The 26,103-nt window shown below is 42.6% G+C and overlaps 1 protein-coding gene and 1 long non-coding RNA gene across 2 annotated transcripts in view; one reads left to right on the top strand and one right to left on the bottom strand.

Moving 5' to 3' along the window:
* Positions 1 to 18,646, bottom strand: part of USP4 (ubiquitin specific peptidase 4) — a 94,586-nt gene extending 75,940 nt beyond the window's left edge. The window contains 6 exon segments of the mRNA XM_037905571.2: positions 4,515 to 4,576; positions 4,870 to 5,015; positions 6,099 to 6,225; positions 11,351 to 11,481; positions 15,542 to 15,669; positions 18,516 to 18,646. Of these exon segments, the coding sequence (XP_037761499.1) occupies positions 4,515 to 4,576; positions 4,870 to 5,015; positions 6,099 to 6,225; positions 11,351 to 11,481; positions 15,542 to 15,669; positions 18,516 to 18,616 (695 nt within the window). The 5' untranslated portion in view covers positions 18,617 to 18,646.
* A 28-nt stretch (positions 18,647 to 18,674) lies between these two features.
* On the top strand, positions 18,675 to 22,933 carry LOC122466761. Its single transcript, XR_006292532.1, has 2 exons — positions 18,675 to 18,871; positions 19,222 to 22,933. It is a non-coding gene; the product is annotated as an uncharacterized LOC122466761 (long non-coding RNA).
* Positions 22,934 to 26,103: the final 3,170 nt, after the last annotated feature.

The following is a 26,103-nucleotide window of genomic DNA, read 5'->3' as shown; positions in this document are numbered from 1 at the left end:
CAGAAACAACCATAGATAAGTTTGTCATCAGAACCAGCAGATTACAAAAAGAAGGTAATTGATGAAAAAATTGCCTGGTTTCTTTATGCAACAAACTCTCCTTTCATGTGATTGAGAACCCACACTTCATTAACATGGTTCAGTCATTAAGACCAGGATACAGTTCCACCCAACAGAGCAGATGTCGCAGGCAAATTGCTGGATAAAGTGTATGAAAGAGAAATTGAGCAGTGTGCAAAGGTCTAGAGGGTGATGAAACTGTTAACCTGAGGTCTTGATGAGTGGAGCACTGTCCACAATGATCCTGTTGTATGTGCTTCTGTGAGAACAGAAGAAGGGAATGTCTTCCTTACAGAAACAAACTGATACATCAGGAAATGCACACACAGCAGAATACTTACAAGAAGTAGCAGTAAAAGCCTATAACAAAACTGGGGAAAAATTCAAATGCCTAGTACGCAGCTTCGTCATGGACAATGCTGCAAATGTATCCAAGATGAGAAGAAATTTAGAAGAGAGAGTCCCAAGCTAACATACAATTGCAGTGCTCATTTGATGCACCTCCTAGCCAAAGACTTTAGGGTTCCAGAAATAAAGGTTAATGTTGTTGAAATTGCAGAATACTTCTGTAACAACCACTTTGCAGCAGCTGCTCTGAAAAAAAGTGGGAGGAACCAAGCTAAGTCTCCCACATGACGCGCGGGAATGAGGATTTAGAGATGTTGTTCACTGAATGCAGCCCTACAGAGGTGTTAGATTTCAGGAAAGCACATCTGGAGAAATTGAGGAATCTAGAGGGGAATGTTTGAGAGGAGGCCTCATCTAGCAGCATAGAAGGTGGCTGTCTACAAGCCACCTAAAAAAGAAGACACCAAGAAATAAGAATCAGCTAACTTGGTTGCGTAAAGGAATGCTCAAAAAAATCAGTTTAAAAAGGGGCGGTGGTGAGGCAATCAAACAAAAAACATCTGAAGCAGTTATAGCTCTGGAAGAAAGATATAGGCAGCACAAATATAAATGAACTAATACTACCAATTCATCAATGGCCAAAGTAATAGTAGGAAGATATTTGGTCCACTAATAAATGAGAATGCTGAAATTAAATGACTCCGTTTTAAGCATGTATTCAACAAGATAGATACCGAACAAAATAAGGAAGACCGACCTTGTGAAATGACTCTTGAGAACAAGCAGGAAAGAGAATGCTGGGAAATATGAACATGTATTTATCAGCCAGTCCAGATAACAGCCTGATCCACTGACATTTTTGAAAAATCATGGGCAACAGGGGAAACACCAAAAGATGGGAGAAAAGCAAGTGTGATAACAATCCTGCAAAAAGGAAAAAAGTGTAATCCTACCAATAATTGTGCCATAAATCTAATATAATGAAACGTGTTAGCAGAACAAACATCACTAAAGAAGACCCACAAGCAATAAGCAACACTAAGGATTTATCAAGGGCCTTCTGAAATGATTGATTTAACCTAATCATCTGCTACCTACTGCAAACATGATACGATTACGAAGAATAAATTTCTGAGCTTCCTTCTCCCCACTTCCTGAATACTGAGGTAAGGAAGATTATACTGTAGTTCAATCTGTTTGCTAGGGGAATGGACTTCCCTGAGGAATGGACAACTTTCAGAGCAAAATAGCACCCTGCTTGTTAAACTAGTCTACCAGTGCTGACCTGCCTAAGTCTGACTAACACAGCCCTGAGTTTTTACACATTAATGTACATTGTTTTATCAGAAAAGAAACCTTTTGTCCTTGAAACATTCAATACCCAGAAAGACCCCAGTCTGGCAGATTGGTATCTGATCACCATGAATCCCAAATGGGTTTTTTAAACAGGACAGATTATATAATGGAATTTAAGGAAACAGGGGAAGATAAACAGGCGCCCCCGCAAGAAAATGCTATCAACATCACTTTCTTTCTTATTGAATTGTGGACATCAGTTTAACATAACTTCCTGACTCCATTCCCAGTGAAGAGGAAATGAAATACTGACTTAGATTGAACAGAAGACATAGATAATCCCAACAGATATATGCTTCTACTACGTGTTCTCAACACCGTTTGTAGCTCTTCAATAAAACACACTAATATTTTATAAATCTACATTATTAATCCAAAATCCTAGGTTTCCATCTTACAGTAAAAGCTTTTTTTATCCGGCATGTGGGGAAATGGGGGGTAAGTGAAAAATTCCAGTTAACTAAGAGGGAGGGAGTTTGGGGTGTGGGGCTGGGGCGCAGAGGAAGGGTGTGCGTGGGCGCAAGTTCTAGGAGGGAGTTTGGGAGCTGCAGGGGCAGCACCTGTGGGCAGAGGCAGTGAGCAGAGCCACCTACCCATGCTTCCACCTAAGAACAGCAGGGACAGGTCGCTGCTTGCAGGGAGCAGCCTGAGGTGAGCATCCCCTGGATCTAGCATCCCAAAACCCCTCCCGTGCCCCAACCCACAGCCCCACGCCCCCTCCCACACTCCAAACCCCTCATGACCCTTTGCCTAGGAGCAGCAGGGACATGTCGCCGCTTCCCAGGAGCCACATGGAGCCAGGTAGGGAGCCTGCCGGCCCCGTGCCAACTGGGCAATAAACTGGACTTTCTATGAAGATTAGAAATGCCAAATTTTAGAGCTTTCCAATTGGTACAGGGCCAGATAACACAGCTTTTACTGTAATTGGGAGATAGTACCTTGCACCCTGGTAAGCATTTTCACTTAGTCTGTTTCTAAGTCTAGCTACCGAAGGAGAAAAAGTATGATACTTGGGAATTATATAGAATTCCTTGTAAATTTTTAGAATATTTGATACTTGCCCAAGTATCCAGCACTTAAGACAAACCTATCATTGGCCAAATGGTTGAACCTTCTCTTTTTAGATCAACTGTCAAAGAAAGTTAAAGTCACATAGCTCTGATTTTCCATGGAATCCTCTGAATCTCCTTGACTCCTTTCAGTCATAGAGGACTATGTGATCAATGAACTCCTCTTGTACAAACACAGGAATTCTCCTACCAAATCAGACCAGCGGTTGGTCCCCTACATCTTGTATTGTTTCCCAGTGGACAGTAACAAGCTTCAGGGGAAAGTGTAAAACTTCTAGAATGAACAATCCTGGGCTAACCTCCTCATAGATCATGTTTCATCCTATTCAGTGAAAGTTAGTGGTTGACTTTTGCTATGAAGCATGATGGTTTATACTATCTACACAATTTGAAGCACGATTTATACTACTTATACAATTTTAATCTTATGAACTGCAAATGTGGATGTTGTCATGATCCATATAAATATCTAGGGACATTTTTTCAAAAGAATAAGTCACTTAAAAGTACAGATCCCATTATAAATCAGCTTTTGAAAATTGAAGCCCTTAGTCTTTTTAATCTTACTAAGCTGTTAGCCTCAATAAAATCTCATGGCAGCGAGTTCCATGTTAACCGTGTGTTTTGTTAGAAAAGCATTTCCCTTTGTCACCATTAAGGTTTGCTGCCTTTCTATTTTACTGGAAGTCACCTTGTTCTTGCACTACAAGAAAAAAACAGCGCACATACATTTTAAATTTCAATTTCATTCTATAGCATTAATTTATTCTATATATTTATATCAAGGCCCTTCTTATTCACCTCCTCTCTAAGTAAAAAATTCTAATCTTGTAGTCTCTCTTTATGCAAAGCCTTCCCAGGCTTCCAATCATTGCTGTCCGCTCTTCTCTGGAGCTGTTCCCATTTCTATTATATCCTTTTTGATGGAAGATGACTAGAATTGAACACAGAACGGAATAAATACTCAATATTAGTATCTGTTAATAAACCATGACACCTTGTTTGTTTTTTTTATCACCACATGCACAAATATTTTCATTATGTAGTTCACACTGCAAAAAAAATCGACATAGTTATACCAACGTAATCCTCGGTATAGACAGTGCTATGTCAGCAGGAGAGATACTGTCGCCTCTCAGAGAGGCATATCAACGCCACCAGGAGAGCTCTCGCCAATCAGCATAGAGAATCTTCATTAAAGTGCTAGAGCGGTGCAGTTGTGTCGATGCAATGTGTTAAGCGGTAGACAGGCCATCAGTCTTTGCATCTTTTAAAAACTGTAAATGCAACTAAAGAAGCACCAGGCATGTTTTAAAACTTAAAATAATAATGCTTAGCACAGATAGTACTTAGCATCTTTCTAACCATGGTACAGATATGAGCTAATTAATCCTCATGTCACCTATTGAGATCGACACTTTGTTGCCTATCCCCTTTTTAGGGCCCGAAGACCACAGAGAGTCAGTGATAGGGCCAAGGCTAGAACTAGAGAATGCTAATGTTCTTGCTTTAATCCCACATTCAATTGATCAGGACATGCTAACCTCTTCTCTTTAAAGAAATTAAGAGAATAATAGCCTTTAACAGGGCTTCTCTATGAGGCAACCGGTCACTGGAATTAGAGAGTTGAGCAAGACAGTGAAACAAAAGTGAGAAGACAAGAATGGACAGGATGCTTACTTTGCAGGAAGAGACTGCCTGGGCCATGTACCATCTTCATTCTTCACTTCTATTAACAGCACCTGAAGAGGGAATGCAGACAGTAGGGCAAGGCAAAAACAAACTTATTTTACGTTCTATAAAATGACTTAGACATCTCTTAAATGATGTTCTCTGAAATATTGTTTAACATCTTTTGTTTTCTATTAAATGTATATAATACTTCCATTGCAGGGTCTCTTTACTGATAGATTCTCTTCTTGTGCATAGTACAGCAAAATATTTTCATAGACAAGCTACTTGCCCAAGAAAAACCATGTGTGAGCTTAGCGGGCATTTCAATACCATGATTATTAGAGAATTCTGAGCATCTTACCTGACCGTGATAGAGCCCTGCATCTTGTACAGTGCTGTCCAGGTTGCTGACCTGCTCATAGGCATTACTCATATACCTGCTCCATAACCTAGTTTCCTTCTCACTGAGGATATTAAACAGCTGTCGCATTTCTTTCTCAACAGTAGCTGTTTAGGGGAGAAAATAATATAATAAACTTCTGAAATGCTTAAATATTTCTAGAAAGAACTGACCAACCAGAGATACATTAAAGGCATATGTCCCTACTTTATCAATGCGCCAGTGGTAAAAAGATAGGTTCTCATAATCCAGTAGTGTGAACGTAATTAGAGCTGAATATGTCTACTTATTAAAACCTTTATTTTCATACACATTCGTCTGTCAGAAATGTTCCTTTTTGGCTGGGCTGCGAGCAAGCTTGAGAAGTTTGCCCAACAAGTATCTTTTCTGAAATGCTAGAAGCACCTGAAAATTGGAATTTAAAAAGGAAGTGTGCTCAGATATTACTATAAGATCCCACTACTGGCAACTATCAGCCAAGCACATCTATGGATCACATTATAGTCTACATGCAGCATCTTAAAAGGCGTGGGGGGCCCCGCATACGATCATGCAGTAATGTAGGGTATAGGACCAATTTTCAGGTAAAATGAACAAGCAGGGGAAACTGGAGGAAGTATGACTAAAATATTCCAGCAGATAAAGCCCAAAGAGTCACATCAGTGACAGAATGTACAATAGAAGTACTGGAAACATTTAGACACAGAACTGTTTCAAACAACAGCACGGCCATTTGCTATGGAAGTGGACAGAAGACAATGATAAGCTCTGATTACCCTTTAACCTCATCCCCACCCCCGCATTTACAGGTCTGCTGAGGCCTAACTTTTAAGCCCTCAAAGGGTCAAGCAGTTTTCCAACCCAACCTAACACAGCCCATAAAGTTGGTACGTGGTGGTGGCTGCATACCCAGTTCCTGACACCCCTTCTGCACTGTATGTGTGCTCAGAGCAAGAGGCACTGAGGATCTGCAGCACACTCTGTAGAGCATACAAAGCAAAGTGAGGAGTAGGGCATGCAGCTGACAAGAAAGGCAGGAGAAGGTGATCAGAGGCAACCCAACCCAAACCCAAATCTTGTAGTCATGTAGCAACAGGCTGAAGGGCTCTACCCCCATTTACTGCTATTAAATTAGGTGTTTTTAAACATTCCAGTCAGTTCAAAGCTGCAAGTATCACATAGCTACTTACCGATGGTGTCTGCTTTGCTGAAATGGCAGGTCAACACATTGGTAGGATCACTATTTTCACACAGCTTCAGTTCGAGGAGATAAACTTCTACTTTACAGTGCTTCACAAACAGACCGTACTCCACCACCTATAAACAAAAGGCTGCCCCTGAAGCAGGCATGATACTGACCACCCCCACATAAGTGAGATGACAATCATTCTTAAAGGGCCCTCCACAACCTGGACTGGCTGCCTAAACAGCGATTTACAGTTTTAAATTGAGTGGGGGAAGGAGTGGTCTGACTCCAAAACTGGGAGCTGGGAATTCATGAGTTTAATCCCAGCTCTGCCCCTGACTTGTTGTGTGACCTAGATCAAGACATTCAACTTCTCTATCACCATTTTCCCATCTGTAACACACAGACTACTCCTTTTTTCTCCCATGGGAAAGTTCTGAAACTTAATTATAGCAGCTGAGTAGCAGCACCAACTAGTTAAGGTTGCAAAAAACAATTTCTATTGCAACTCCTAGGTTTCATGCAGAGAATTCTAAAGCATTTACCTTTTGTGCCTGGTCTCTGCCCAAAGGCAATTTCCCACCCCCAGAACATTGGAACAAAATACCACCTGATATCCTGAGTTACAAGAAGGAAGAAACAAACCATTTTCCAACACAGTATGAGTTCATGACTACATTCCCGCCCCCACTCAAACAAAAAAATCAATCAACGATGGCACAAAAGTGGCTGAAATGTCAAGTATGTACTGGAACATAAGTAATCCTGTTTGATTTGGTAAACTTAACAAAAATTGGTTTCACAATGAAGGGTTCAAAACTTCCAGATGTGAAACTGCACATGTGCAGTAACCCTTTCCATTCAGCTATCATCCGCACTCATAAAAAGGTATAGTGCATAGGGACTTAACTGTGCAGCTATGTACCACATGCCATGTTACTTCCGATTAAGGAGCAGAGCTATAGAGGTGGAAAATAGCAGTGTGTGGAGCCAATGTTAGCTTCACCAGTACACAGGGCAGCCTATAAATCTTAGTAGTGACTATTCATATTAGAGTAGCACCCAGAGGTCCCAACTGAAATTTGGAACCCATTGGGCTGGGAGGAGGTCAAGCCAAGTCTTACAGATATTTTCTTTGAGAGACACAGGCAAGAAGTGTGGAAGGGGTGATGAAGTGGCAATGTAGGATTCAATAAGGGAGGTAAAGTAGATCTGTGAATAAACACACAGCAGAAAGAGTGCAGTTATAGCAGACAAGGTCAGCACAATCACAAGACTTCCAGAGACTCCACAGCAAGAGAACAAGAAGGCTACAAGCAGAGGCTGGGGGTGAGCCACTGCTTGGTAATCAGACTCAAAGCTCAAAGAAAGAGGGAAAGAGGGGCTGGAAATGGCAGGATTGAGAGAGAAGAAGCCCAACAAACCTGCCAACAGACTTCAGAAGATGACTCAAAGTGAGAGAAGCCATCATATGACAGAGTGGATGCAGTAGCAGTGTCAGATGAGGTCCTGGTCTTGGTGAGGACCAGGAGCCAGAGAGCAATAGACGATGAAGTAATGGTTGGCAGTGATATATACTATGTGGGTCAGAGGGGTGGGGTAAGTAGGGCAATCAGAGAAGGTAAAGCTGGTGGGAAGGAGAAGGGAGGGGGAGATGGTGGGAGTGGATGTCTATCCTAGGCTCTTGATTTCCTTCGATTTGTTAAGGTATCTAAATGATAACTGCCTCTCTTGCTACAGAGTGAGAGGGGCATCATCATAGTACAATAGGGATGGGGGAGGTCCTGAAACACTCTGGAAAGTTCCATCAAGTTTTAAAGAGATTGTATATGTAGCAGCAAGAGCAATTTTTCTGCCACAGACAGAGTGCAATCCTTTGAAAGATGGTAGAGAAGAACGGTGTCATACGTTTGAGTGCTGTTGGGACCACTGTGGGAGGACAGTAAAAATGCTGTGGCTAATGGATCTTGGTCACGCTAGCAAAGAAAGTCAAAGCTGGACGCTGAGCTGACCGGTAGAAGAAAAGTCTCTTAGCTTATTGACGTTGTGCACAGGTAAGTACCCAGAGAAGAATTCTCCCTTTCAACAATTTTGCATTGAAGGAAGTAGGATGTGCGTACAAGGCTGCATGAGCAACATTAACACTGGCATTTATTGATACTTTGTAGCCTATATGTAGGGTTTTTGTTTACGTAGGGTTCTATGTATACAGAACTATACATAACACTGCAAAATGAAACCGCTTGTCTGCTTAGGGCACGACACTGTACTTGCAACTTGCTAAGATTAAAAAGCCTGTGTAGCATTAAACTAACTGAGCTTCTCCCAAATTAAGAAAGCTGCTAGAACTAATAGACTTTAAGTGATCTTGGTAGTCTCCATTCAACCTCACAGAAGCCAAGAAATGTGATATTAAATCCATAAGTTACTTGCTTTAAAGAGAAAAACAAACAAGTGAAGACACCTGAAAAGACTTTTCTGTAACATTTTATTGATAAAGCAAGAACAGAAATTAAAAATCCTTATGAAAATAATGAACCGGTCAAACATACTAGAAAGATATTTTGTTTTGTTTTCTTAAGAATAAAAAGGCACTTGCCACAAGTGTTCAGTTGCTTTTTTGACTGTATGGGAAATAGGAAAGATCTATTTACTGATCTAGTCTCTGACTTCTATAGTTCTGATGTTTTTAATTAAGCAGAAGGAAAAAGAGGTCGTGCTCAGAGATGGAACTTTTAAAAAAAGTTTTAGTTCAAGTCATGGATTCTTATTACAGTAGACACCAAATAAAGCTAGTCTCCGTAATGTAACAGTTTAAAGATACCAGATAGAAGCAGTTATGTAGTAAACTCCAAACTCATTTCCAGTAAAGATTTTGGTAGAAAGAAACTTGGCTTGTGCTGTTGGATCAGAACCTAAAGACAACATACATCACTTTAGTGAGAATAAAGTATAGCCTTAAACTGTGCTGATGTGCATATTTTCCAAGTGTGAAATACAATGGAGGATGTTGACATATAAAACCTCTTCACTAGTCTAACACTTTAACTTTTAACAGGAAGCCCCAAAGCCTGATTTCAAATATCGTAAGAATGACCATACCATCATCTAGTCCATTATGTCCAGATCAGATCAATCCTTCATTTAGTCATTATGCCCATCTATGACCACAGCCAAATACTGGATCCCTCAAAGGATTGTGCAAGAAAACCTAATTTGGAAAATTATGGAAACTAAGCTGCATGAAGGGAAGATTTCTTCGTAACAGCTAATCAGCTACATATATAACCTGAAGCATGATTTATAGCCTGTTTTTTATGCTATACTGTATTATCCACAAATGTCTAATCCTTGAGTCCAAATAAGCTCTTAAGTCTCAATGGTATCTTGTGGAAATGAGTTCCAGATGACATCTGACCAGTCTATATGCAAACAGATGAAGCCACATATTTAGTTTTACTAGTAGCTGAAAGCCCATGCTGTCACACACACGTAATTCATAAAGTCACATGTGTAAAAGAGCCAAAAATAAATGAGAACGTAAAAATTGGACAATAACTGACCACAAATCTGAGTGATGACTGAACCTGGTGATATTCTAAACAAAAAAAGAGATCTCAACCACATGTGTAGCTCTTTCCATCACTTCACTCTGACTCAGATATTCTAGGCTTCAGAGCAATGTTTGGGATTGTGCACGCTGGTCGTGTTGATCGAACTATTTCAATAGTTTCTATTTTGTCAAGATCCTCTTTCATTACCAGGGTAGTATAAGTGGACAACAAGAACTTGATCTAACTGCAAGCTAGGACCTATAAAAATCTATTCTTGCTAAATTTGGACCATAATAGTCTTGCAGTTGGGAGAAATGCATACTATATATAAATTTCCCCTGTCCAATAATTATGATGCTGAAATAATTTTTCCATTACAAGACACTACTGAAACCACAAACCTCTCACTTTTACACTGCAAGTAGAAATAAAGAAACTAAGTATGGAATCCACCAGCGTTCAAAGAAAGGAGAGAATCCTGGGTAGTTTAAGGAGCTGGGAACTTTGATGCTCTCTGAAGCACTTGTGAATTTCCCAGTAGGCAAAATTTCTAGGTTGCCCTACAAAGGTGTAAGTGCCACTCATCAATACGGAGGACCTTTTAATAAAGGAACCTTGCTTTCCCATCCACCTTTTCCTGGCTTTTGAATATATACACTGAATATTGGTGCAAGATTTTTACTTCAGTGTTTTAAAAAAAAACCTGACACTTGAGAGTGTTAATTCTAAAACCATTCTTTGTTTTCAATGCAACCTTTGTTGTAGCCTCTAGGTTTAAGGTATTGGAGGTTGATTCTTTTTTTTTTTTTTTTAAAACATCAATGCTGCTCATTAAAATCAGTGACTCCCATAACTCAAAGCTTTTTTTTTCTTTTCTTTTTTTTTTTTCTTTTTTAAAGTGAAGCTCAACAGAGCCATTTGCTTCACAAGGCACTGTGCTCTGAAATGTTTTCTTGTACTAGTTACCTGTGCCCAATGTTCATTCAGGAAAGTTCAAAAGTCGACAATCTTTTAGAACTTTCACTAAAGCAGCAAATAAGCCTGTATGGCATTTATGCCCTTCCTCATGTTTAAATAAAAACAGAATAATGTAGGGGATAGAATTTCATCAAACCTTGTGGCAAGTCCCTGAATCTCCTATTTTAATGGCAAAGCATCTTTGTCTGGTATCTCCTTCTGCCCAAGAAGATCCTCAACTCAGAGGCAACAGGCTGGGATTTAGGGTAGCCCAAATAAAACGTTCACACTCTTCTGTTATGAAGGAAATTTAACACCACCACTACTCCCAACCCCCATTTTTAGCTCTGTACAACGTGGGCAAACAATGCATTCATCCTCACATGGAGCCAAATATGCTATTCTCCTACCAATCACTAAGGTAAAGAACGTTATCCAGGATGAACCTCTTCACTCTCCACAACAGAAGCCACTACTTGAGGAACTTACAATACCCATCTTTCCAACTTATCATCCCACTTGTGACAGTGGGATCACTACCTGCCAAACCAGTGGGCAGGCCCACATACGTCCACATTTTGGGTTACAGTTAAACCAGCTACTTCTGCAGAGTAACTTCTTGTGCCTGATTTAACTCACACTAGCACCACAAATCTGACAAATTTAGATGGTGTTTCAGATAATGAAGGTGGCTAAACTGCCCAGCAGATTATGAAACAAGAGTCTCAGACTCATGCACACTTACTTTTCTTACTATAGGTTGCTGCCCCTCTACACAACCATACCAGTTCACTAGCTTATTCCAGGCTTCAGTGGGAACCAACACATAATCCAGCTCATCAATGAGATGTTCTTTTAAGGTCTGTATTTCTGGATCTAAAAAGGAAGAGAGAAAAAAAAAAAGTGAGATTTGAGAAGTGGGACAAACTAGAAGTTCTTCATGTTTGAAGGTGTTCCAGACATTCTATAAAATGTAAGATCTTCAAGACATGCAAATCAAAATGTTCTTAACCCTTTGGATGTTGGCTAACATGGTGAAGTTTCATACTGGGAGCTATGAAAGGTAGAATCTCGGGACAAATTCTGTATTAATTCATTAAATGTCAGCAGTGTGTTTACTGCTGAACAAGACGTGGTCCTCTCCCAAGAGTCCTCCTTACTCTGACAGACTCAGAAAATAACTGAAGTATAAATGGAAAAGTTAATTAAAATCCATTATTTAAATGGAGGTTTTCCACTGGGTGATTTAAATTGCTCTGATTAAATCAAACTGTCCCAGCTTGGCATTGTGTCTTAGGATCTGGTTGTCAATTAAAGGAAGAAAATAAGTTATGCAAGCCCTGGGAAATGTCATTACAAAAACAGAGGCAACAGGATCCCAGATAATCTTAACTGCCACAACAGCCACCTCAGAGACCTTAAGTGCCACATGAGATCTAAATGCTGAACAATCTCCCCCTGCCAGTCTGTGACAGTGCTGAACCAAATTCTGAAGAAAATGATATTTCTATGGCGTTATCAACCATAAGATGACATAGTTAACTTTCATTGTTATTAAAATAATTCCAAAAATGCAATGCAGAATGAACACAGAACTAGCCTATATTATTCATCTGCGCTACAGAGGATAGTTCTCTTGTGAAGCTTAATAGCCATGACAGGATGGGAGCCTTTGTATTATGTGGCCAGCTGAGAAAGTAGAAGCCAAGAAAACCAAACAATAAAAAGGGCTGAAGCACTATCTTGGAAGAATTTGGGATGGGACGTAAGATTCTTGGGAGCTCCACATAGCATGGAAAGGGGTTTGCTATGAGGCTCCCAAGACACACAGGGTAATTCCTCTTACAGCACAGGACATGCATGATATATCTTGATTTTAGTAAGGCTTCTGACACAGTCCCAAATGACAACATCATAAGCAAACTAGGGAAATGTGGTCTAGATGAAATTACTATAAGGTGGATTCTTAACAGTATAAAAGACCATACTCAAAAAAGAGTAGTAATCAATGGTTTGCTGTCAAACTAGGAGGGTGTATCTAGTGGAGTCCTGCAGCGATCAGTCCTGCATCCGGTACTATCCAGTGTTTTCATTAATGACATGAGTAATTGAGTGGAGATTGTGCTTATAAAATTTGTGGATGGTACCAAACTGGGAGGGGTTGGCAGCACTTTGGAGGCCAGGATTAGAATTCAAAACGACCTTGACAAATTAAAGAATGGGACTGAAATCAACAAGATGACATTCTATAAAGTGTGAAGTACTACACTTAGAAAGGAAAAGTCAAATGCACAATTAAAAAATGGGTTATAACTGGCTAGATGGTAGCCAAAAAGGTGCTGAAAAGAACTGGCTGATGTAGTGGATCATAAATTGAATATGAGACAATGTGATACAGCTGTGAAAAAGGCTAATATTCTGGGGTGTATTAACAGGAGAGTTGTATGTAAGACACAGGAGGTAACTGTCCTACTCTATGTGGCACTAGTGAGCCTCAGCTAGAGTACTGTGTCCAATTCTGAGCACACACTTTAAGAAAGATGGGCATAACTTAGAGAGAATCCAGAGGAGAGCAACAAAAATGATAAAAGAAAACCTGACCTATGATGAAAGGTTTAAAAAAAAAAGGGGGGGGTGGTATGTTTAGTCGGGGGGGGGGGGGAGGGAGAAGAGAGATTAGGGACCTCAATCTTCAAATATGTGAAGGGCTGTTATAAAGAGGATGGTGATCAATTGTTCTCCATGTCCACTGAAGGTAGGACAAAGTAATGGGCTGAATCTACAGCAAGTGAGATTTAGGTGTTAGTTAAGTTCTGAAATAGATGTCCAAGGAAGTTTGTGAGATCCCCATCATTGGAGGCTTTTAAGCACAGGTTGGACAAACAGCTAACAGGGATGATCTAGGTTTACTTGGGCCGGCCTCAGGACAGGGTCCTGACCTGTGGAAGTCTCTTACAGACCTACCAATTTCTTGGAATCATAGAAATGTAAGTAGACAAGCTGAGGAGTTGGAAAATGGTTATTTGCAGATTTATTATGGAGCAGCTGCTAGTTGGACCATAATTAAGGTTGTGACATTGCTGTTTAAAGCTGAATTTTCAACATGCTCTAAAACTCACATGCACAATCAGATCTTTCCCTACAGGGATGCCAAGAGGAACTGGAAACATTACAGTACCTTTCCCAGCCTTAACAAGAACGACTTTTTTGGGGAGCCCTCCAATTCAGGATTCCTATTCACACGTCCCAACAAACCTTTAACATGCTCTGTATAATACCACTGATTTGTCAAATACTTGTTGTGGTTTGGATGAGATCACATTGTGCTAGAAGACTGAGGGAAGGGTAATAAAGTACTATGATGTTCCAAAAGAACACTAAACTGCAGGGAGACCTAAACTGAGCATTTCCTGGTTCTCCCCCTCCCTTACAATACTTGGGTTTTGCATTTTGAGGACCCATGTTTTGGAAGGAGAAGGCAGTACCTGTGTGCTGCAGAAACATTAACCAAGTTTTTATGGCAAAAAAGTTTATGTAACAGTAGGGCAGAAAAATTATACAATTTGCACCACCACAAAAATTATTCACACACTACATCTACAGACAATCATCAGCTGCATCTATAGACAACCAAGCAGGCATTGCAGAACAGAAGCAGTGTTACCACTGGTTTCCACTCAGCCACTGACCGTATTTTCTAATTAATTTTTTGTATGTTCATTTTCCCAAACACTTATCAAGGCACTGCAAGAAGTTAACTACGTTCCAAACACAGATCCAGGAGAACTGGTTTGTGAGTCAGATCAAACTCAGCACATAAAACCATCACAAACTAACTCTCTCAGAAGTTTAGAATTGAGCTTCACCCAGAAGGATCGACTTTAAGGGGGGAGAGAATTCCAAACTCGCAGTCCCTCAGTGGAAAAGACAGCCTCATTGCTGTTCCATAAAGGTTTGATGCACAGGAAAACCAGGAGTCTCTTTCCTAGGGCTAGGGAGTCCAGATATATCTTGCTAATGACCTGGTAGGGTGCCTGCCACAGCAATCTCCATGCCAGTCAATTGACAAAGCAGCACTAACAGTGGCTCCAAAGTAGACTGCACATTCTATGTTACATACTATGGTGTCAGGCACTCAAAGTAGCATCACAGGAGCAAGAGCATAAAGAGTGCATTATACCACCTGACAGAAGATCAGCCAGAATTCAAAAGCCCCTTATCCCCTGCACCAGACACACTAGCCTAGATCTGGTACTAGGGAACACAAAGAGAACTTTACAGCACAATATTTTGTTCATTTTTCAGAACATTAAGTCTGAAAAGAAAGTTTCCTAGAGTTATCAGAGTTCTGTATCAGGCTAGGAGATCATTCAGACTGATCCAACTTTCAAAACTCAAATTGGACATATGTTTCTGCTTCCAGGTGCAACTTCTGAAAGTTTTCTATTTCAGTTTCTATTTACAGTAAAATTGACTGTCTCCAGACATTGACAGAATTTCATGACAGTGTGTGGGAGGGAAGGAAGTAACTGCAAGATAGGGTGTGGAGAAAAGGTAGAAGAAGATTATAAATGTTTCCAGCCTTCTCAGAAAACAGAAATTATTCAGCCTTAACTTCACTCATCTGTGCTCAACCTGAAATGCTGTTCCGGCACATCACAATCAGAGCCCAGTCTGGGCAAACCCATTATTGATATTCCATTATTTCATGCTCCCTCTGGACTATACGCTGTGCCCCTCAGAAAGGTTAGTGGGTTTTGTTTTTGAGAAGGCAGGGAATGAGAAGAGAAGCTAAATTGCAGACTTTTTCAGTCAGATGGTATAAGAGTTAAAGGATACACTTTCAAAAACTGCTAACAGCACCTGGATTCTCCTTCTCTGCTAGACACAAATAGCTGCCCAGCTATTCAGTGCACCTTAACTGCATGCACTTTACCTGCAAAGAGTCCAGAGTTATCGATGGGTCCAGGAAACAGGTTAGGCTCACCCACGTTGTACATGTCCCAGCTGTCAAAACCCACATACTTCTTCCACTGTTTGAACCATCGACTGTCAATCAAATACCTGGAACACAGTTTGAACAGCAAGATATCAGGAGCAGCTTTCAGCTTGTACCAGCCAAAGCACACACTACAACGTCACTCTCGCTGGAGGAGGAATAGCTGGTGCAAGTGCATAGGAACCCTTGCAGCTAAGAAAGCCCTGGGAGCAGAGGCCACTCTTGGCTAAGGCAACACCGCTGCATAGGGTAGCAGATTATGTTCATGGATGGGAGGCCTATCAACAACGCAGAACAGACCCTAATGCTGGCCAGGCCTCTTGTCCTGCTCTGCGTAGTGCTGCATGCCAGCCAGGTCCCACTCTGCCTTGTACCCAACCCTTACCTATCACTGGCTACTGAAACCACAAGAGCAGCTTGTCTCAGAGCCCTCTCAGTGGCAGGGACTGGCTAGATCCAGGACACAACAGACGCAACACCCTAAGTCCAAGGGCTTGCCAGCAGGGAAGGAAAAGGACAGGCTGGGAGGCAGGAGCTCTGTGAGCGGAGGGCTGGAGGGGGGAGGATAGTATAGTAAAAATAAAAATGAATACACACTTGAGTATTTTAACAAATGAGCAGCAGTATGACCTTGTGATCAAACTAGACGACTAGCTAAGTAGTTGGGTCAACAGAGCCCTGTTCCCAGCCTTGACTCACTGTGCAATCTTGGGAAAACCATTGAGGCAAATATGTCCAAAATGTCCACTAACCTGGGAGGGCCTCCATTTTTTGTTTGTCATCTTGAGTCACCTATTGTCAGGTTTTTGGAAGTGCTGAAGACTCATAACTCCAACTGACTTCAGCAGGAGTTTCTGATGCCCAGCCCCCAGTAAGTAGGCCACCCAAAAATCAAGGCACTCTTGATGAGTAGACATTTTTGAATATTCAGGTCTCAACCGCTTTTTGCCTCAGTTTCTCAGTTTGTAAAATTTTGATAGTAATACCTCCCTCCTATTATAATCACTTCAAGAATCACCGATAAAAGGTGCTATTTCATATAGTACCTTGTAAATAGATCATCTTTAATTCATGTAGTGTTAGTTATGGTTCCTTCTCTTCATTAATATCTGCATAAACTTGACAGGTAGATTAATGAGAAACTACTGATTTTTATTGTTGGACACCACCACAGGCTTTGAGTGCTACAAGCTTGGCAAGCAACTGTAGTTTCATCTTCAGTGCTCTGGATCACGCCAAACTCCCACTAATATCAATGGCAGGCCTCAAATGTAAAAGCAAGGGGCATGGGACAAGCTTTTCAGATCAGATCTCATATTTGTCTGAAAAGTGCTTCCCATGCTTTCAGTACTATATACAGTAAATAAATAAGATGAAAATGTATTGCTATGGAAACAAAGTAGATAAATTCTTTTTTAAAAACTGAAGATGTAAAAACTGGCAGAGAGATAAAAACAAAGACAGCAAAGTATTAAAGACACATTTGAACTTCCCATATGGAAGGATAGCAACAGAAATTTCTCATTTAGACTACGTATTCCCTTTTGGAAGGGAAATAATTGGCATTTGCATGTTGTATCTCCTATGAGTTTCTCATTTTTCCTTTTTTTCCTCGCTCAGTAGAACAAAGTTTCCACAATGATTTACATACCAGGTTTATATTTCAAGTTTTTCTAATGGTGTGATTTTATTTTAAATGTTTTTGGGTTTTTGGTTTTTTGTTTAACCTACCAGTGACATCACTCCCCACAATGGAGCAAGTATCTGTAAGCAGGGTCTGAACTCACCCCTGAAATCTAGTGGTGAACGGGGAGGGGAGGGGGGTGAGACCAAGGAGCAGGCCATATTTGCACAAACACACATACTCTGCCTAGGTAACCTGCAGACAGACCTGCTTTGGTCCCTTTGGCATTTCTGTTTTGGGTTACGATTCACTTTACTATTGAATGCAGAAGTAATGACATATTATTGTATGAACAAAGGGCAGCATAGCTATACATGGCATGCCCTAATTGAGGGGGTCATCCTAATATCAAGTCAACTTGCTAAGCATGGGATAATGATTCCACACCCAAGTAAAAAGGCAGAGGGAGTGCAGACAAATGTTCCTACTTGGTGGCATGGACTCTGTTTAACAAGACATTTACCATTTGACCATCCCCTCCAGTGTTTAAAGACAGAGCTGATCAGACTCAATTTAGAGTGCTTGTTTCTGCTCAGTAATTAATTGAGCTGAAATCACTGATATGTTGATCTAAGGGAAGCTGGTCTTAGACTGGTGTGGAGACAGTATTGCCATGAAAAGACAGCACAAACAGGCAGCAGCAGAGAGGCTCCCAGTTAAATCACTAAGAACTGGGCTGACAGAACCACAGAATCACAGCTAGAGCCAGTAGTGAGCAATGGCCCTCTGCACAAAGAATCCCACCCAAAAGCAGGGGATAGCATCTACACTGAAGCACTGCAGCAGGGCAGGTGTGAGGCCGTAGCATTTTAAGGATAAACAAACTCTGAGTGTTATGAAGTCCTGAAAAGTTGAATGAGCAGATTTAAGTGTTACACGTTTAATGAGGGGACCCACATAGGAAACCTGCACTAGGACCCATGTTTCTGTTGCTCCGCCACTGGTGACTCAGCCACTTTCAGCAGGCAGAGCAAGGGCCCACACGCACGTGATGCCTCCCAGGAGCCGAGACTCGCCTTACTGAGCCACCGGCTCCACTGTTACAGCAGGGAACGGAGACCCAGACACCAGGGCAAGAGGCCTGAAAGCGCCTCCAGCTCCGCTCCCCACCCCCACCCCACGACCCGACCCGGCTCCGCTCCCCCCTCTCAGGCACACCTAGTTCCCTTCCCCCCAGCTCCGCTCCCCGGCCCCACCCGTCACCGCCGGGGGCAGCCCTCCTCTCACCAGGACTCGCCCGGCCTCAGAGCTATCCCCAGCAGCGGCCCCAGCTCTGCCCGCTGGGCCCCGACGTCCGGTCTCGGGCCACCATCTAACTCCGCCGCCATGTCCGTGCACCCGGCGCCCCGGCCTTGCAGCGGATATCCGGCCTGGCCGCACCGGCCAACGTGCGCAGGCGCACTGCCTTCCTCCCTGCCCCCGCTAACCGCCGGGGCCCCACGCGCCCCTTGCAGCGCAGCCCCAGTGCGGGAGGAGGGTCCCACGCTCTGCTAGGAACCCTGCGGGCCTGGCTGCCTGACAGAGCTTGCGGCTTGGCTGGCACTGAACATACGCAGTAACGTCCGCTGAGACCGCTAGCCTCGGTGGGCATTAAATCTGCTCCCTGTGATATTTATTTAGCTTGTGCATAGTCGTCTAGCGAAGCGATGGCATCTTCAGTGGCGTGAAGCAGTTCTTCTAGGCCACTGCTGAACCTAGTCAGCAGGCATTCACTGCCAATGTGTGGCATCCTCTGTGTTGCACCGCAGCTGCACAAAGGGCTGTCACGAAGGCCCCAGCGATACTGGTTGGCTGCACAAAGACCTTGCCTGGTCCGGAACTTGTTCAACAGGGACCATTGGCAACGGGGCAGGTCAAAACCAGGCGGGCAGATTGTGGGGTCAGCGACGAGGAACTAGTTGGGGATTATAACAGATATCCATTCCTCTCACAGAATGTTTCTGCCCTAATATCCTGGCATGGCGGATGAGACCATAATGGGTAACGTGACAGAAAACGTGCAGCTGGTAGTTTAAAAAGGTCATTGTGCAGCAGCAAGCTTGAGTCGGTCTGTACTTTCTCCAGTAACCTGCCAATGTCAACCTCTCGTCTGATATGAGGAGCAATATTGCTCAGAACTGGAAGCCATCGGATTGGAGTCAGACGCAGGGTGCCAGAGGTGGTACGCATGATGGCATGTAACTGCATATCCACCAGTTTGGTGTGTGACGATCAATTCCAGTACTCCGCCGCTGAATACGAGGTGGCCAGAGCTGATGTCCGCAAAATTGGAGCACGAGCGCTCCATGACGAACCTGCCAGTTTGTTAAGAAGATTGTTGCGCATCTTAATTTTAGCTGCTGTCTTCTTCAGGTGGGTATGATAACTCAGTGTGCGGTCTAAGGTCACACCTAGATAGACCAGTTCTACTTCATGCTTCACCTTCTGACCATTCAGATAAACATTCAATTCTTGGGTTGCGCTGGCGTGATGAAGATGGAACAAACTGGAGACTGTTTTTATAACACTTGGCTGGAGGCCAAGTCTTACAGTAGTCAGCTAACTTTATCATGTCCCGGTTCAAGGTGGCACCAAGCTCGTGAAACGTCTGGGCCTGGGTACCACAACATATGTCGTCTGCGTAAATGAACTTGCATGATTCTGTTGTTGGCAGGTCACTGATGTAAAGGCTGGAGAAAGCACAGAGCCCTGGCGTAACCCATTGCTCTGCCTTCTCCAAGCATGCGTCTTCTCTGCCATATGGATGGGAGGAGACAACCAAGAGGATGGGCTTTACCCGCTCCAGCCGCAAGTGTTGGAGTCTGCTCTGACGCCTTGGAGCAGCGCAGCAGTCACCTGCAGGCTGCCAAGCCTCAGTGACACCCAACCAAGTAGCCGGACACCTACTTAAAGTGGCCAGAGCACCTTTGGAGAAACAGGTGCGAAGACAAATGAGGAACGAATGGCATGTGTTTAAACGTCTACACCAGATCAGAAGCTGCCCAGAACCATTCACTGTAACGGAGCTGGAACAGACACTGGGTAGCATCAAGTGTGGAACAGCTACGGGCTATGACAACATATCTCCAGAATTCCAGAAAAACCTTGGCCCCCATGCTTGGTTTTGGCTTGTGAAATTCTTCACCAGGGTCATCAGTGAAGATAGGCTACCAAAGATATGGTGCACTGCAAAAGTCATTGGCCTCCTAAAGCCTGGAAAGAACCCAAATCAAGCATCAAGCTATCGTCCCATATCATTATTGTCGATGTGCTTCAAGACACTGGAGCACTTGGTCCTACAGCACATATTACCCGATGTGGAGAGAATTTTGAGCCCTGACCAAGCCGGTTTTCGCTAAGGCCATAGCACATGCGAACAAGTACTCGTGCTGACCACATTTGTTGAAAATGGCTTCCAGATAAACTTCAAAACAGGCACTGTTTTCATCAATCTAACAGCAGCGTACAATATGGTATGGCACACTGGCCTGCTTGTGAAGGTATCACGGGTCCTGCTATCTTGGCTCATAGGCATCCACAATAAGCTCCCTCTGGTGCCAGGGGCTAAAGGGGCAAGCAGGGGGGATGGGCACAGTCTGTGCAGGGGGAAATGACAGACAGATGTAGGCAGGGGCAGGAGAGGGACTGAGGGGTAAAATCAGGGAGGGAGGGAGGGTAGGAGCCAGGTTTGAGGCACTGTCTGAGGGGGCAGAGGGGAAACCCCGCATGGGGAGGGGCAGAGGGGGTAACAGTTTCCCCCAGGGCAGCGAGCCACCTGCAGTGTTTGCAAAACAGGCGGGTTGTAGCCCCTGTCACAGGGCTGTCCCGCTCAGCATCTTTCTCCCAGGGCTGGAGTTTGTGCAACCCAGTGCCTACACGAGGCAGTCTACCCTAGCTGGTGTGATGTATGGAGCTGCTAAAGGAGCCTTGAGTCAGTGAAACATTTTACACACATCCCCAAAAAACTATCTGCATATCCCACCATTAAACATCATCACAGTTTCCTGTCAATGGCCTGGACTTCCAATTGAAATAAAAAAAAATCAGCAAACCAAAGTTCTCATGTGCACAGACACAGCGTGAAGTGATAGCTGCAAATGTTTTTGCTCCATGGGCAAATGATTAATTAATGAACTATCTGAAAGATGTTGAATATTTGTCACTGTGTGTTGATGCATCAAATCACAGACCTGTGAAATTGGTTCCTGGCTTGGTTTGCTATTTCAAGGCTTATGAAGGCAGTGTGTGTGGGCACACTAAATTTGTGGATTTTGTCAAACTTAAAAGGCGAGACCTCAGAACTCATTGCAGCTGAAATAATAAGGTTGTGCCATTCTCAGTAGATAATACAAACACGAACTTCAGCAGCCTCTACAGACATGGAAGAGAACATTTTCATGCCAAAGTAAGATGAGCATAGGCCTTGGATGCCCTGCTCATGTCATGCACAACTGTGCCTGAACTGCAAGGGATAGAATGCTCTCAACATCTACTGCACTTAGTTGTAATTAAGATTTTTGGATATTTTCATATATTTGCTGTTCACATAGAAAGACAGAAAAGTTTTTGCGAATACATGGGACAAGTATATCAGAATATAGTGGGAGGCAGTAGTGTCAAATGGCTGTTGATGTTACCTGCTTTAGAGAGGATCCTTCAACTTTGAGTCATTAAAAAGTGCCCAGTAGTTCCTCACAAAATATTTGAACACCCATGTACCAAACTCTGGCTTGCTTTTATCTGTTGTGACAAAGTTCCTCCTCTGCCTTGGTGGGTCCTGCGCTTATTGGCGGATTCGCTTGCCTCAGAGATTCACGGCAGCCCTCAGTTTGGCCACTTTTGCTAGTGGCTCAAACCTGCCGTTCACTCAGCTAACCTCATCACTGGCCAGCATGGGAAAAAGGAAGAAGAACAATCCCCGCAGTCTCTGCTGATCCACCATGTGAGTTGGGGAACAGCCCAGAGACCTTCCCCTCTGGTGGAACCCACAGTGCAGGTCAACTCCTCCTGTGTCTGATCAGAAGTTGGGAGGTTTGGGGGGAACCCAGGCCTGCCTTGTACTCCAGGTTCCAGCCCAGGGCCCTGTGGACTGCAGCTGTCTAGAGTGCCTCCTGGAACAGCTGCACAACAGCTACAACTCCCTGAGCTACTTCCCCATGGCCTCCTCCCAACACCTTCTTTATCCTCTCCACAGGATCTTCCTCCTGGTGTCTGATAATCCTTGTAACTCCTCAGTCCTCCAGCAGCACATCCTCTCACTCCCAGCTCCTTATGCACACACACCACAAACTGAAGGGAGGTCCTTTTTAAACTCAGGTGCCCTGATTAGCCAGCCTGTCCTAATTAATTCTAGCAACTTCTTAATTGGCTTCAGGTGTCCTAATTAGCCTGCCTGCCTGAATTTCCTCCAGCAAGTTCCTTCTTGTTCTGGAAGTGCCTCTGTTACCTTACCCAGGAAAAATGGACCTGCTTTTAATCTGGGACTAATATATCTGCCTTCTAAATCAGTCGCCTGCGCCGAGAGTGCCCCTCTGAGGAATGCGGGGCTGGAGTCTTCATGGCCAGTCACTTTGACAGACATTACTGTGGCAAGTGCTGCCTGACATACTGCTTCAACAAACCAGAAGACAAGTAAATGTATCTGTGTTAATAAAAAAACCCTCAGATTTTGAAAAAACAAAACAAAACCACTCTCCTATAGCCATCACACTGTAGACCCTGTCACAGTATGCAAAAATGACACTTTTCCTGACAATCCAAATGCTTGAGGGAGATGATCACTATGCAGTACAGTGGGAGGATATCTTAAACAATCTCGAAAAGAAGCTGGTTACAAGGTATGAAGAAGACTTTGTGCCTGTTTTACTGAGAAAACTACTTAGAGATCTAGAAGAAGTGGGGGTTGTGACACATCAGTGCTATCTTAATGCGTCGAGATCTTTCTTTGATACAGCCATAAAATAAATATATGCCTGGGGAAAGCATACAGATGACTTGAGAGATTTGAAGTTTCTGCTTTTAAATAAAGTTTCTTTAAGATCCAAGATTGAAACAGTAGTCAAGTTACTGCAGAAGAAATGCCCGAATGTGACAATAACAAGGATGTACTGTTTGATGAAGTAACTCTGTTCAATAAATTTATGACAGGAAAACTGTGAGAATGGAATGACAACTACAGTTTTCACAGTATGTGGCAGATGGGATGAAGTAATCAAGCATTTTAGAGAACCCTCAGTACGATATGCAAATATTTTTAAAAATGGCAGAACTGATGCTTCACTCAAGAATGTTTTCTGTCATGAATGACCTGTGCACAGCAGAAAAATCCAGATACAAGGCTGAAACTGTGAAAGCCATTGTCATTGGCTAAGCAGCAGTTCTGCAGAAAAGGACCTGGGGATTACAGTGGACGAGAAGCTGGATATGAGTCAAAAGTGTGCCCTTGTTGCCAGGAAGGCTAACGCCATGTTGGGCTGCATTAGTAGGAGCATTGCCAGCAGATTGAGGGAAGCGATTATTATGTCCGGTTTTGATCCCCCCACTACAGAAGGGATGTGGACAAACTGGAGAGAGTCCAGCAGAGGGCAATGAAAATGATTAGGGGGCTGTGGCACATGACTTATGAGGAGAGGCTGAGGGAACTGGGCTTGTTTAGTCTGCAGAAGAGTGAGGGGGGATTTGATAGCAGCCTGAAGGGGGCTTCCAAAGAGGATGGAGCTTGGCTTTTCTCAGTGGTGGCAGATGACAGAACAAGGAGCAATGGTCTCAAGTTGCAGTGGGGGAGGTCTAGGTTGGATATTAGGAAACACTATTTCACTAGGAGGGTGGTGAAGCACTGGAGTGGATTACCTTCAGAGGTGGTGGAATCTCCCTCCTTAGAGGTTTTTAAGGCACTGTTTGACAAAGCCCTGGCTGGGATGATTTAGTTGGTGTTGGTCCTGCTTTGAGCAGGGGGTTGGACTACATTACATCCCGAGGTCTCTTCTAACCCTAATCTTCTATGATTCTGTGATTGTCAAAACAAACTTCACTTTGCCTTGTCTTGAGTTCAGCAAACTGAGCAAGAACATTACAATTCTAAGACAGATATACTCAACTCATCAGAAATACAGCTATTAATCCAGCAAGCTTCTCTAATACTCACCAGTATTGCTGATGCTGGCAGCACAATTCCTTATATGCATCCAGGGGTGGGAGTTGTCCATCTACAGACGATTTCCGTCTCTTAGACCATTGGAGAGGTATGCAGTGGTCTTCCAGGGAGTATGTCAGTTCATCTAGATATTTGCCTGGTTTTACAACAGGCTGCATAAAAATCACGAGCAAAGTCAGTACAAACTAAAACTTCATAGAATGACGTGTTTATACTGCTCTATATACTATACACTGAAATGTAAGTATAATATTTATATTCCAATTGAATTATTTTATAATTATATGGTAAAAAGGAGAAAGTAAGCAATTATTCAGTAATAGTGTGCTGTGACACTTTTGGCTTTTTACGTCTGATTTTGTAAGCAAGTAATTTTTAAGTGAGGTGAAACATGGAGGTACGCAAGACAAATCAGACTCCTGAAAAGGGTACAGTAGTCTGGAAAGATTGAGAGTCACTGTCCTAGACATTTTGGGGGAACTGTGAAAAATTGAGGGAGCTTTTTTGTATTATTATACATATAAACTCTATAAAACCATTTTGTTTGTAGTTTTATAATGCTCCACTACATGGTGAGAAGTCACTTCTGTTCATTCTCATTTAAAATTGTTACATTCTTTATATCCACATTATAGTTGACTGCATGGTTGTATGGTAGAGGTTTAGCTCCAGGCAGATTCCACTAGCAGAAGCAACAAAGTAGTCATGCCGGTTTTCTTGAAATGTGGATAAATCTGTGAAAAATAAATGGTGTTGGCAGTGATGTGAAGAAAAAGATTCTTTAAATAGGCCATACTACGGACAACGGGTACAGAAAACTGATGTTCTTGAACAGTGTTTTTGTATTGTTTGTAACTGATGTCTGAATGCACTTCTTTAGCGTGGTGTCAGCTTCGCTGTGATTATATGCATATTTATAGTGTATATTTTAAGAGTTACATATATAACTGCTAAAAATATTTTGCTTTGCTATGCTCCGCAACTTACATTTTCAGTCTTGGCTACTTTGCTGTGCTTTCATCCCATGTGTCCCCACATTTGATTTACAAAATACGGTCACCTTAGATTGCTAGTAGTTTTAGCAATGACAGCTGTGTTTCTAGTGTAACACTTCCTATGTTTCAGAGTAGCAGCCGTGTTAGTCTGTATTCGCAAAAAGAAAAGGAGTACTTGTGGCACCTTAAAGACTAACAAATTTATTTGAGCATAAGCTTTCATGAGCTACAGCTCACTTCATCGGATTGAGCTGTAGCTCACGGAAGCTTATGCTCAAATAAATTTGTTAGTCTCTAAGGTGCCACAAGTACTCCTTTTCTTTTTACTTCCTATGTTTTTACTAAAAAAGAAAAGGAGGACTTGTGGTACCTTAGAGACTAACCAATTTATTTGAGCATAAGCTTTCGTGAGCTACAGCTCACTTCACGAAAGCTTATGCTCAAATAAATTGGTTAGTCTCTAAGGTGCCACAAGTCCTCCTTTTCTTTTTGCGAATACAGACTAACACTGCTGTTACTCTGAAACCTATGTTTTTACTGTGGTTTTTAATTTGGAATTTTTCATTTTAAATTTTTCTTATTTTTATAATAGAAGTTTATTCTGATGGATCATGTGACTTCCATTTTGACTGATTTCCTGGTCTGGTTCAAAACTTCATTTTCATTTGACCCACCAATGGGGATTGCC

This window comes from Chelonia mydas, chromosome 7 (genome assembly GCF_015237465.2).
Source record: "Chelonia mydas isolate rCheMyd1 chromosome 7, rCheMyd1.pri.v2, whole genome shotgun sequence".
In the NCBI taxonomy this organism is placed as follows: Eukaryota; Metazoa; Chordata; order Testudines; family Cheloniidae; genus Chelonia; species Chelonia mydas.
Note: the sequence above shows the minus strand (reverse complement) of the source record. Positions and strands in the feature narration are given on the sequence as shown.